At 39.9% G+C, this 13608-nt stretch overlaps 1 protein-coding gene across 1 annotated transcript in view; it reads right to left on the minus strand.

The window, feature by feature from the left end:
* The window catches only part of NLRC3 (NLR family CARD domain containing 3), a 41174-nt gene that overhangs the window by 2104 nt on the left and 25462 nt on the right, over positions 1–13608 (minus strand). The window contains 2 exon segments of the mRNA XM_044657975.1: positions 556–639; positions 1400–1483. Coding sequence (XP_044513910.1) covers positions 556–639; positions 1400–1483 — 168 coding nt within the window.

A 13608-nucleotide genomic window follows, 5' to 3' on the forward strand; every position in this document is an offset into this window, starting at 1 on the left:
CTTTCTTTCTTTCTTTCTTTCTTTCTTTCTTTCTTTCTTTCTTTCTTTCTTTCTCTCTCTCTCTCTCTCTCTCTCTCTCTCTCTCTCTTTCTTTCTTTCCCAGATTTGAACCTAGGACCTCCTGTCTCTAAGCCTGGCTCTCAATCCACTGAGCTACTCAACTTCTCCACCCCCAACCCCCCCCCCCACGGTTTTCTTTTTTCATGAACTGCTATCAATCCCTTTCTTTCACTTATGTGATTTAGTTTTGTTCATGCCTAAATACAGAACCTTTATGTCTAATTTTAGTTTGTTAGTGGAAACCCTTCTATATCATATAGGTCTTTTTGATTCTACATTCTGTCATCCTAGGATGCACTATTCCTGATACTTCCTCTTACTAAATGCTTGTTGCCTCACCTGGTAAGGCCTCAGAGATGGCTCATTTTGCTCTTTCAATTGATTTAGAATGGACAAGTGTCCTGTTTGGGAGGCTGCTCTAAAAGGATGTGGAGGAAAATGGTGGCCCTGAACTAAGCTTCTACTCTTTTTTTTTTTTTTTTAATTATTACTCACTTGACATGCTGGAGCCCATGGTTGCCTGACAATGCAGTGGCGATGCAAATGGCTCCATCCATTCCTAAGGAGTTCTCTTGAAGACTAGGAAAAAGATGGAAAAAAACCCCATAGTGAACCATTCAAGCCAAGAAAACACCAAAGAGCCACAGTACTGGAAATGTAACATGTAATTCAGGGTTTGATTGGTCCACTAAAGTTTTGGATAAAGTGTCTTAACTATATCATAAAGAAGCAGCTGCTGCTGCTATGATTTCTCTACTATAGTAACAATCTATTTGCCTTTGATGCTTAATATCTACATACTAGCCTCAAATGGCCAGATGGAATCAGACTTACAGATATAGGTTGTTAGAGGTAGAAGACTGTTTAGTCTAATCCTCTCATTTTACATATAATAAAATTGAGGCCCAAAGAGGTTGAATAATTTACCCAGAGCTGTGACTTCATGTTGTTGTTTCTGTAATAGCCAATTCCTCATGACCCTTTTTGAGGTTTTCTTAGCAGAGATACTAGAGGGGTTTGCCACTTTCTAGTCTAACCCATTTTACAGATGAGAAAACTGAGGCAAATAGGGTTAAGTGACTTGCCCAGGAATACACAGTTAGGAAGTATCTGAGCTGGATTTGAAGTTGGTTTTTCCTGACTTCAGGCCTAGCATTCCATCCATTGTGCCACCTAGCTGCCCTCCACTTTATACAAGATTTGAATTAGTTTTTCAGCTAAAGGAAGCAAGTCATTGTAGAGGAAATCCACAGCAGTCTCTTAATGATGGCAACGTCCTGCTCATCTCCCAGGTCCTGAACTTTGCCTTTTTTCCTCCCAATTATTTACAACCACTCACTTGAGTATCTGGAGACTGGGGTTTATTTTCAGGGCATTTGCCATGGCTTTAGCTCCATCTGCCCCAATGGAATTTCCTCTTAAGCTGTCAGAGAAAACAGGAAAACCAAAGGCAAGGTGAGGCCAAGGTGTTAAGATTTGGGGTTTAGTTTGGAAAGAAAAGATTGACCTGGGTACCATTTTCTTCAGCACTGATGAAACAAAAACATTAGAATCTCCATCACTTATCCAAAGCTGAGATGTTACCAGTAACTTGAAGAATTCAGTGTCAACTTGCCTTTGAAATCTGACCCTGAATATTTCTGCTTTTTAAAATGATTTTTCTAAGCCCATTAGTTTTAACTTTCAGTCATTGGTGTTGATTGATGTATTTTGGCCTTATTGAACTTCTCTTCCCTGTACAAGCATTTAAAAGGAAATAAGAACATTTTACTTGATTTGATTATTTCTAATAATAATAAATATTATTTCTAAGCTATTAGTTCCCAGTAATTCTTTCCTCCAAAATATTTATTTTTGTTTTGTTTTAAACTCCTACTATCTGTATTAGTAACAACTCTAAGATGGCCAATGGGAGTTAAGTAACTTGCCTAGGGTTACACAGTTAGGAACCGTCTAAGGCTGGATTTGAACCCATGTCCTTCTGACTTGGGGGGGGGGGTGTCTAGTGCTCTAACCACCATGCTACCTAGCTTTCCCAAAAGTATTGGTCTATTTTTAAAAGAGTCCTAGTTGATGATGTTACTTTAGTACTTTTGTTTACCCAAAGATTGAATCCATTTGGTGGAAACAGCTGTTTTTAGTTGTTGTTTTTTTCCGGACTTAGGATGTTATCAGTGTAGGGAACACTTGATGAAGAAATTCCTTCCATTGGCACAGATCAGCAACCAGTAATCAGTCATTTATAGTCTCTGACTGTTGCTGGAAGCACTGAGAAGGCAAGTGAGTTGCCTGTGGTCACACAGCTAATATGTATCAAGAAAAGGTAATTTAAACAGCTTTTTTTCCCTAGAAGCTTCATTGTAAAAGGAGAGGTAAGGGGCAGCTGGGTAGCTCAGTAGATTGAGAGCCAGGCCTAGAGATGGGAGGTCCTAAGTTCAAATCTGGCCTCAGACACTTCCCAGCTGTGTGACCCTGGGAAAGTCACTTAACCCCCATTGCCTAGCCCTTAACCACTCTTCTGCCTTGGAACCAATACACAGTATTAACTTCAAGATGGAAGGTAAGAGTTTAAAAAAAAAAAAAGAATGGATTGTAGGTAACAGGGAATGAACCAGTAGATATGAAAAGGTTCAAGATGGGAGAGAGAAAATGATGTTCCTGATTCTCAAACCTGCTCATGTCACCAGCTGCACCCCACTAGTCAGCAAACTCCAGTGGCTCTCTATTACCTCTATGGTCAATTATGAAATCCTTTGTTTGAGTGACAGCCTCCTTGCTTTTGATTCAGAGATCAGACTTCTGGCTGGTCTTGTTCTACTTTATTTTTTCTCTTCTTGCTATCATCAATCAATAAGCACACTGTTCTAGGGGCTGGAAATGCAAAGACTAAAATGAGGTGTCCCTGTCCTTGAGGATATTATACTCTCTCAGAGGAAGCCACAAGGGTACCATGCTACCTCTAATAAAAAAAATGCATAAATAGCTTGAATGACAAATAATTAGAATCTGATCCCTGCAGATATGTCAAATGATGAGTTACAAAGGTTTCAGACATGTTTTTCAAAATTAAACTGTAAAGAGAGAGAAAGCTGAGCTGCTCCTAACAATTCTTCAGGTCTACATGAGATGATGATTCTCTATTCTCCAATCCTTCATCCTCTGGTCCTCTGATCATCCATGCCTTGCCAAACCACAACTCCTTACTATCTGCTTTCTCTGCTGCTTATTGCTCCTGAACCATCCTGGAGGAAGTGACAAAATCCAGACTATGCTGCTTGGATCCACTACAAATTAATTTTATTCTTGCTACTGTAATGGGTAAAAAAAATTACCCCTCCCTAATTTATTCTCTCTTCACTTTTAACAGTGTTACTGAGAAAATAGAGGATGTTCAATGGAGTCCCTCTGCCCCACTAGATCTTAAAATACTATTGACATCATTCTCCATTCTCTCCTCCATTTTCTAATAAAGAGGCAGCCCAGCTCCACATCGGGGTCAACATTTCTACTTGTACTTTTTTTTTTAACCCATACCTTCCATCTTAGAATTGATACTGTGTATCCAAGGCAGAAGAGTGGTAAGGGTAGGCAATGGGGGTTAAGTGACTCACCCAGCATCACATAGCTAGGAAGTGTCTGAGGCCAGATTTGAATCCAGGACCTCCCGTCTCCAGCCCTGGCTCTCTATCCACTGAACCACCTAGCAGCCCCTCTCCCTGTACTCTTGATCCCATTTCTTCCTCTCATTATATTATCAGTTAATAAACATTAAGTACTAATTATGTTCTAGGCATGGTGTGAAGTGCTAGGAGTACAGAAAAAAAAGATAAAAGACAATGCCTGCTCCCAAAGGAGCTCACAGTCTAATGAGGGAGACAAACAACTGTATACAATTAGGCTATAGACAGGATAAAATGGAAATAATCAGCAGAGGAAAGACACTTTTGGGGAAAGACTTTCTACAGAAGGTGGAATCTTATCTGGGAACTGAAGGAAGCCAACATGGCCAGGAGGCAGAGATGAAGAGGAGAGCATTTCAGATATGTGGGACAACCAGAGAAAATGCATGGAATTGGGAAATGGAGTGTCTTGTGAGAGGAAAAGAATAAAGAGGTCAGTGTCACTGGACCAAAGAGTATATGAGGAGGTAAGAAGACCGGAGTTGTAAGGTGTAAGAAGACTGGAGAGGTGGTGGGGAGTGGGCAGTGAGAGTGGAGCGATAGGGAGCCCCAGAGGTTATGGACTGGAGGTTATGGTGCCCGTGGCATAGCCAACCTGAGATTTAGGAATATCACTTCCCTCTCTCTGATCTTGAACCTTGCCTTATCAACTGACTCCTTCTTTGTTGCATACAAACAATCCACCTTTTAGAAAGCCCTCACTTGATCCCAACTGTTCATTTCACTACCAACCTCTCAAGTTATCCTATATCTTAACTTTTTTTTCACATCAAACTCCTAAGGGTAAAAAGGCTCTCCAATAGTACATTCATTGCTTGAATGCAACACATTCAACTTATGATAGACTGAGAAGAACTTAACTAGATACAGAGAGTCTCTTCATCAGGAGGTTGGCCACTGGGTGATGAATCCTTGGCCATGGTAATGCATGAAGCAAATTAAATCAAAATAAAAATTATTTTAAAAAATTATTTAAAAAAATGAAATTTGATCAATGAAATAATCAACCACAATTCCAAAGGACTGATGATTAAGCATACTTCCCACTTCTGACAGGCAAGTGATAGTCTTTTTTAAAAATTAAATTAAAATTTCATTCCCACTTATATGTAGAAACGACTTCCAACATTTTAAGAAGAATTTGGGGTCTCAAAGTCCCCGCTGAGAATGGTAAGCAATCTGATATAGATTTTTACATGTACGATCATGTAAGATAATTTCTCGCATTAATCCTATTATGGAAGGAAACTAGAACAAAAAAATTAAGAAAGTGAAAAAAGTTTGCTCTGGTCTAGAATCAGACAGCATTAGTTCTTTCTCTGGAAGCACATGGCACTTTTATCATGAGTCCTTCGGGTTTGTTTTGGATCATTGTTTTACTGAGAATAGCTAAGTTATTCACAGTTGTTTATTGTACAGTATTCCTGTCACTGTGTACATTGTTCTTCTGGTTCTGCTTACTTCACTCTGCTGTAATTTGTATAAGCCTTTCCAATTTTTTTTTGAGCAACTAAGTGATAGTCTTAATGTACAAAATGAGACCTACAGTTTTGGACATGGCCAACAGTATGGGTTTGTTTTTGCTTGAGTCTGCATATTTGTTACAAAGGTTTTGTTTTTCCTTTTTTTTCTTCAATTATAAGGGAGCAAGGGGAGTTAGGAGATAGAGGGAGCTAGAAACTGAATTATAAAAAAGAAATAAAAAGGTCATTGACATGTTTTTTAAATTCACAGAAATAAACAGAATAAAGTTCAGAAATAAACTTGGTGAACAAGATAGCTTGAAAATACCACTGAATTTATTGTATGCTTACAAGAAAAAGCAAACTATAAAAAATAAAGATGTTCCATGTATAATCCTAATAAACTGCTATACTTTTGTACATGGAAGTGTTTGCTTTGTTTATGTTAAGTTCAGAAAGTTTAAAAGTTGAGAAAATAAAGATTCAAGCAAGAATCAGAAGAAAAGAAAAAAGGGAAATGTCAAAAATAGGAGAGAGGAGAGGAAAATAGCAGGTATCCTTTGAGCTCTGCCCTCCATCTGGGTCCCTTTGATGAGGGAGGGAATAAGCATTCTGCAGTTCTGTCCAGGATTCCATTGATCCACTGGTTGCTACTGTACCCTGTGCTGCTGCTGCTGCTGCTGCTGCTCCTGCTCCTACTCCTGCTCTAAGAAGCTGCTGATCCCCAGACTTTCTAAACTCTTGCTGTGTTGAACTGTTCAGGGAAGTGAGCAGGTAGAAATATTGTGCCCATTGTTGTCAGAAATTCATTCTGTTCTCTCTGGCTGTGATGGGAGGAGAAAGTTCTTGTATATGAAATAGACACACAAATATCTGAGATTACCATCTATTGTAATTTTCTTGTTATTTATCTTGCATTATTTCTATTTTGGTAAAGGGTCTTTTGTATTGCTATGATACTGTTTGAAGCAAAGGGAAAATGGGAGGTTTTGAACAACAGAATATGGATACAGGATGCTAGATACCTGCAGATAATATTAAAGGGGTGCTATTTGGGGGGCTTCTCCTAGAATTTTGCAAAATGGTTACTATTTAAATTGTTTGGATTCTTTGAAAAGCAAGATTGCTTTGAGTGTTGTATAAACTATGGTTATTTACTCTAGCAAGGCAAAGATTCAGGGCAAAATTTTTTTGAGACTATGAAACTCTTTCCGATGAAATTTCATTATAACCATTACATTTTTGTGTGTTAAAGGATTATTGAAATTTTTTGTTTATACATCATTGTATTGAAGCTGAAGGGAGAGGGGCCATTGCTGAAGGGACAGAATTAATTCTGTGCACCAAATAGTTGAATTGAAATCTTTTCGATATCATCAATGAAGTGACTGTTGAACTGGCATTGTACCCAGCATATTTGACTCCCAGTGGGTGTTTGGATATTAAGGAACTGTTTCTCAGTGATGAAATATGACTCTTATCTAGAATTGTTAGTCTAGGGATTATCTGTTCTATTAAATGTAATGTTGTGTGATAGTGATGATTTTGTAAAAGTCCTGTGCCATACCGTGGCCTAGGTCTCTGTGGGAATAAAAAATAGAGATGAAGGCTTATAGAGAGGAAGAAATAGTCAACACACATTTACTAAGAGATTATAAGTAAGCACTGTGTTCTAAGTGATGGAAATACAAAGAAAGGCAAAACTCGGGCCCTGTGTGAACTGTCTGAAATGGGTACGCATTCCAGTATCCTTGTCACTAGGGCTGCTTGGAAACTAGCTATTAAACCCGTACTCTGGACCAGGAGATAAGAAAGTTTAAAGAGATGCTGGTAAGGGCAGGATAGACCTAGGACGAAACATGCCAGGGCCACAGCAGCAGCAGCTCATGGTCCTCATTATCTTTAGCATTTCATGGCGCACTAATGTCATCACTTTTATTAGTTCAGGATATAGCAACAATATTTTTAGGACAGGATGCACATTGTAAGCTTGCCAGAACTCGCTGTGGAAAGCAATGGGGCTTTTCACAGAGCATCCCCATGCACCAAACAAGGAACCCTTTTAGTCCTGGCAAGGAAATGCCACTGAAGTAATGTAATGCAACAGTGATGAGGAACTGATGTGAAGAAACAGAATAGGCTCATAGAGAGCCTCAAGAGACCTGCTCTTGACCTCACATGCTCCCTGAAAATGCGGCCTCCTCAGATCATGGTGCTGGAGTGCTTGTCCAGGCTGTGTGTGCAATTTGGTGGCACAAAGTGCACAGGAAGCTTATGTTCAGTTCTTCCATACTCCTCAATGTGAGGGCGGAAAATGTCTGACTGTATTATGTTTGAAGAGGCTCCTTCAAAGGTCGGTATTCAAAGGAACAGTGATTCTAGTGCAGATGTATAATGGATTTACCAAAGTTGTCAGGGGGATGGTATATGATAAAGATATTGGATCACCTGGAACTGACTGAACAGCAAAGACAGTCTCTAAAATATTAAGAGTTTATCTACCTAGTGAAAGTATTTGAGGCAAGGATAGCAAACCAAAGGAGAGATTGGTAACAGATTTCATTTGGCTCAAGAACATTGTCTTAGTTGTGGCCAAATAGGAGGCTATGCAGATCACTCAGATTTCATTGTAAAAACTTAGGGCAAATCTGCTGGGGAATAAAATAATGTATAAAGCCCCTCTTCTCAGCAGGACAAAGGCTTATGGAACAAGAGGTCAAGACAGCCTACTTAAAAAATACCAGCAAAGCAGAGGTGAAGAAGATGAAGTATATTCTACGACTGTGGACAAGATGGGCACATGCATGCTGTTTGTAGTCAAGAAAAGAATATGGACTAGGTTTATAAGAGGCTGAATCCAATGAACCAATGTCAGAAAACAGAGAAAGTAAGGGATAGGGGCAGATCCAACCCCCAAAGAAGATAATCCTTATCCCAGCAACCATTCCTATGTGCTTTCCACCTTGATCCACAGGACAGCAGGGAACAGTGACAGTGGGGATTGAATATCTTGCTTATTTGGGCAGTAGATCCCAATGATGGGGTGCTATGCATAGATGAGAACATTCTATTCATTTTTTGAAAGGACATTTGCAGTTTTAAGCAGTGGTGTCAAACTTGCATAGAAACAGGGGCTACTAATCCATATATAAGGATCCCTGCAGGCCACATATTAACTTAGTTGTGTAGTTTTGTTTTGTTTAATTCTTACCTTTTGACTTAGAATCTGTACAAAATATTGGTGCCAAGGAAGAAGAGTGGTAAGGGCTAGGTAATTGGGGTTGAGTGACTTGCCCAGGGTCACACAGCTCGGAAGTATCTGGGGCCATATTTGAACCCAGGACCTCCAATCTCCTAGCCTGACTATCTACTGAGCTACCTAGTTGCCCCCTAACTTAATTTTAAAATATAATATCATCTACCCTTTATTGTATTTTTACTTATTTTGTTAAATATTTCCCAATTACACTTTCATCTGTTTGAGCTATACTTCGGAGTGTGTGGGCGGCACGTGGCCTGCAGACTTCTTGTTTGACACTTCTGCCTTACAGCCTCTCCAGGGGCTATACATCTGTGAACCAAATGAAAGGACTGCCTCTAGTTGGACTTGATGAGAGTGAGCTTGGACTTCCTTAGAGAATTTATGGATATACCCAAGAAGATGGCTATTCTTGCCCTGGTATAAACAGATTGGCAAGCACTTCCAGAATGTTAGTGCTGTTCAGGGCAAACTACAGCCTATTCAAAGACCTGGAAGGGCCCTGTGGACAGCAAGCTGGGGTTCAATACCTGATCCAAAGATCCAGTTTGTACATTCCATGCAGAGGTTTATAGGAAAATAAAGGCCATTTTCAGATGACACACAGCTGAGGAAGGATAGCTAACACACTTTGACAAAGTTGAAATCCAAAAAGAGCCTGACTACACTGAATCAAATCAAATGGTAAAGTCCTTGGGCTCAAAAATACTTGCCCAGATGTATTTTGCGAATAATATGAGGAAAACATGGTCATATAGCACTTTGAAAAAAACACTGAGGTTTTAGTGAACGGTAAGCTCAATGAATCAACAGTGTGATGTTATAGCCAAGGAAATCTAAATGTAATCTTGGGTCATATTTAGAAAGACATAGATAGCTTCTAGGAATATGAAGGTAATAATCATTTCTTGTTCTGCCTTTGTTAGAGAACATCTGGCTTGTCCAGTTCTAAAGGTTATGAAAGACATTGATTAGCTGAAGAGGGTCCAGAGAAAGGTAGTTAGAATGGCAGAGGGCTTTGAGTCTGTGTTGTATAAGAAGGAAACTAGGAATGGAGAATTATGGAGAAGCAATGACTTGGGATGGGTGTAGAACTATACAACTGTCTAAATATCTAAAAGGCTGTTGTGTGGACAAAGAATTAGATATTTTCTTTTTGGCTCCAAAGGGAAGAATAAGAAAGCAACAGATGAGAAAAACAGAACACACACACACACAAATACACACACACACACACACACACACATCATTTCTTCTTTACTAGAGGTCTTCAAGCAGAGCCTCAATGACTACTTGTTGGGTATGATGCTGTGTGGGCTCTTTATTGAGTGTGGATTGGGCTAAATGGCCACAAAACTCCATGCTAACTCAGTTCTATGGTTCATTGGTGGCAGAAAGCAACAAAGACTCATCTCAAGGGTGGTTCTAGGAAAGTTCAATTCTGCAGGGTCTGAGGAAGAAACCTAGTAGGAAGACTGGTGTATGTACTTCATAGGTGAGATCTGAGGAGTGCCTGTGGTGTAATACACAAATCTGACCCAGTGATACCTGGCTTTTTCAAGGGCCAATTTGAAAATGTTGGCTTTGAAGTGGGCTGTTGCTGAACTTTGTGAATAGGTTAGAGTTAGTCCTTATCAACACTAAAAATATTTCATATTTACCAGGGCCACAGTGTCCATCTTCTTAGTGACACCCGCATTTTCCCTGGGAAATTTCAAGCTCACTCTGATAAATCTAGAAATATTTTTTTCAGTTCAGTTCAGTTTTCAGTTCAGGTCTAGCTCCTGAATGAGCAGCTAGGTGGCACAGTGTAGAGAGTATCAGACCTGGAGTCAGGAAGACTCGTTTTCCTGAGTTCAAATCTAGCCTCAGACATTAGCTGTGTGACCCAGGGCAAATCAATAATCCTGTTTGCATCTGTTTCCTCAACTATAAAATGAGTTAGAGAAGGAAATGGCAAATGACTCCAGTATCTTTGCCAAAAAAACCAAAAAACCCAAATAGGGTCACAAAGAGTTAGACACGATTTAAAAACAACTAAACAACAGCCCCTATAAAGGCTATAAATTTTGAGACTATGTGAACTATATAACCAGACCTCAATTCCAAATTCTGATAGACAGTAATCCAATTCTGACTAGCACTGATTTGGTTAGTGCCTGGCATAGATGGTCACAGGATCAGCATGCACTTCTGATGAGGAAAGTTAACATCGATGCAGAAACCTTTGCTCATAAGTACCCATAAAGGGGGTAGAGGTAATCTATGACCCACAAGGAGCTAGACTACTGACACAAAAAAAGTGGCTGAATATCTGGGATTGCTATCAAAGACTGTCTTCAGCGGATATAAATCTCAATGCAGTGGAACAACCCACCTTGTTTCAAGTGTCCTTGGATGCTTAGCAGTGAAAGCAAATGTATGATAGGTGATAACAAGCCTAGAAACAGAGCCATAACCCTTGGGTACTTGGGCTTCATTTCCCAGAGGAGATGAAGCCATTAAGAAAGTGGCAGAGGATGGGACTATGCAATGGCATATGGTACTAGATTATAACTAAGCCAATCTGATTCATCCTGATGTTATCCAAGGCATGCCACTCCATGGCTGACTTTGAAAGTACTACAAAGTGATTTTGGACACAAGCCACTCTAGAGCCAGTAAGCACAAGAAGGCTGCAGATTCTATAAGAAATATGGTATGTATGCTCACTGGGTTCAAAGGAAAGTGCTTCCACCACATTTTGCTTACCTGGCAAGAAGTAGTACCAGCAAGACAGTGGAGTTTGTATGTGTAGACTTTTTTTTAATTTCTGGAAGAAGATAGGAACAATATAAGCAATAATGGTGGCAGACTATTTCACCCAGTACGTCCAGGCATACTCAACCAGGAATGTAAGTTCCTTAAGGTCAGAGACTTTTATTTTTGTATTTGTTTTCCCAATGCCTCAGCATTTAATAAATCATTGTTGAATGAGTTCAGAGAAACCAGAAAACTGCTACAGTTGCCAAGGCATTATGGGAAAAATAGTTCTCTATATATGGCTTCCCTGTAAGGATACAGTTTTGCCAAGGGAGAGACTTTGAAAACAAACTACCTCGGGTTGATCTGGTGCATAAGTGTTTTAATTGTATATAATTGACCATGGAAAGAAGGCTTGGTGGTGGTATCAACACTTGTCATTTTCAGTACATATATGTAGTGCTAACAAGAATGATGCCATAGGCTGATTGTTCAGTGAGAGCCACAGTTACCTAATGATTTGTGCTTGAGGGTCTCAAAAGATTGGGAAGACAAGAAGAATTACAGTTATCCTGTCTCACTGCTGAGAGATGGAATGAAGGAGAATTATGGTCTGTTTATGTCCTCAGATCAAAAAAAGGTCAGAGAGGAACAAATGGCAATATTGATGCTAGAGTTTGTGATCAGGAATGCCCACAAGAATGAAAAGAAATACATAAAAATCCTACAAAGAAATGTTGGTATCCAGAGAAAACAGAAGCCAATGGACTGCTGGTGAGTTATCTCATTCTAAGCAGTTGAAAGATTGGCCAGTCCAACAGACTACCAAATGGTTAATCTGACTTCCTGAGGATAAATAGGAAAATTGCAATGGAGAATCAGCCAAGTGGATTGTAAGAAGGGCCCATCTCTCAGTTCAAGATGGACTATTAGTCCCAGGTGATGATGAGTCATATGGAGATGGCTCAGATGAAGAAGGAATTGCATGCTGGTACCCTCTGGGGGTTGGGTGGTGTGAATCAGAGAAGTCTGATGAGATTGTCCAGGTCCAAAAAGATTGTCCAGAGTCAAATGCAGACTCCTGCTATTCTGCCTAATATTCCAGCTTTGAGGGCTGCAAGAGAACAAAAGCCACCCCTCCATTCCCACCTCCCCAATATATTTGACTCTTTGGAGGCTAGAGACAGTGATAATCTTCCTAAACTATGCACACACTTGGAATTAAGACTATAAACCAGTAGGTCTGAGAATACTAAGGGTGCAGAACTGACAGTAGGTCACTGTGGGAGTACTGAGACTGACTGGTTACAAAGCTGACTTATACTTCAGGAGTAATGGGAGAGGAAGTCACACATGTAACCAGATGATGTTCAGGGATAGGTTGTATATATTGCGGAATATGACCTTTGCCTTGGATTGATAATATACCTCTTTGCTATGTGATCTATTATTATAAGTGCATGTGTTATATTTCTGCACATGCTCTTTGCTGCCACAAATTTATATTGTGAATTTGAGATAATGGCCTATGTTTATACTATGACAATACTTATGATACATGTTTATTTCTGTACCTTTGAATTCAGCAAAAAAAAAAAAATTTTTTTTAAACCTTTACCTTCCATCTTGAAGGTCAATACTGTGTATTGGCTCCAAGGCAGAAGAGTGGTAAGGGTAGGCAGTGGGGATCAAGTGACTTGCCCAGGGTCACACAGCTGGGAAGTGTCTGAGGCCAGATTTGAACCCAGGACCTCCCGTCTCTAGGCTTGGCTCTCAATCCACTGAGCTACCCAGCTGCCCCCTCAGCAAAAAATTTTAAAGACTGAAAATTATTTATTATGGAAAGGGTATAGCAATAATAACTCATATTTATGTAGCAATTTGAGGTTTGAAAAGTGCTTTCCATATTTTATCTCATTTGATCATGAAAGAAGTCTGTTAGGAGGAAGGTGCTATTATTTTCTCCAGTTTACCTTTAAGGAAACAGAATCTGAGAAAGGTCAAATGACTTTCCCAGAGCACCAAGTCACACCTGGGTCTCTCTGACTCTAGGGCTAGCACTCATCCACTATGACATTCCATGAAGGGGACTTCATCCCCCACAAGCCAGTACAAAGTGCAAAAGGAAGTGACACTTGGGTAGAAGTCACTGCAGAGTGTCTTATGAGAAGCTGGGGGCAGAGATTCAAGAGACAGGAATGTGGGAAGATTTGAGCCAGAGCTAAAAGAGACATGCCAGGAAATATGAGACAAGACAAACAGACAGACACAGAAACAGAGAAGGCAAAGAGGGAGAGAGAGAGAGAGAGAGAGAGAGAGAGAGAGAGAGAGAGAGAGAGACAGAGACAGAGACAGAGACAGAGACAGAGACAGAGACAGAGAGAGAGAGAGAGAGACAGAGAGA

This window comes from Gracilinanus agilis, chromosome 1, assembly GCF_016433145.1.
Source record: "Gracilinanus agilis isolate LMUSP501 chromosome 1, AgileGrace, whole genome shotgun sequence".
Lineage (NCBI taxonomy): Eukaryota > Metazoa > Chordata > Mammalia > Didelphimorphia > Didelphidae > Gracilinanus > Gracilinanus agilis.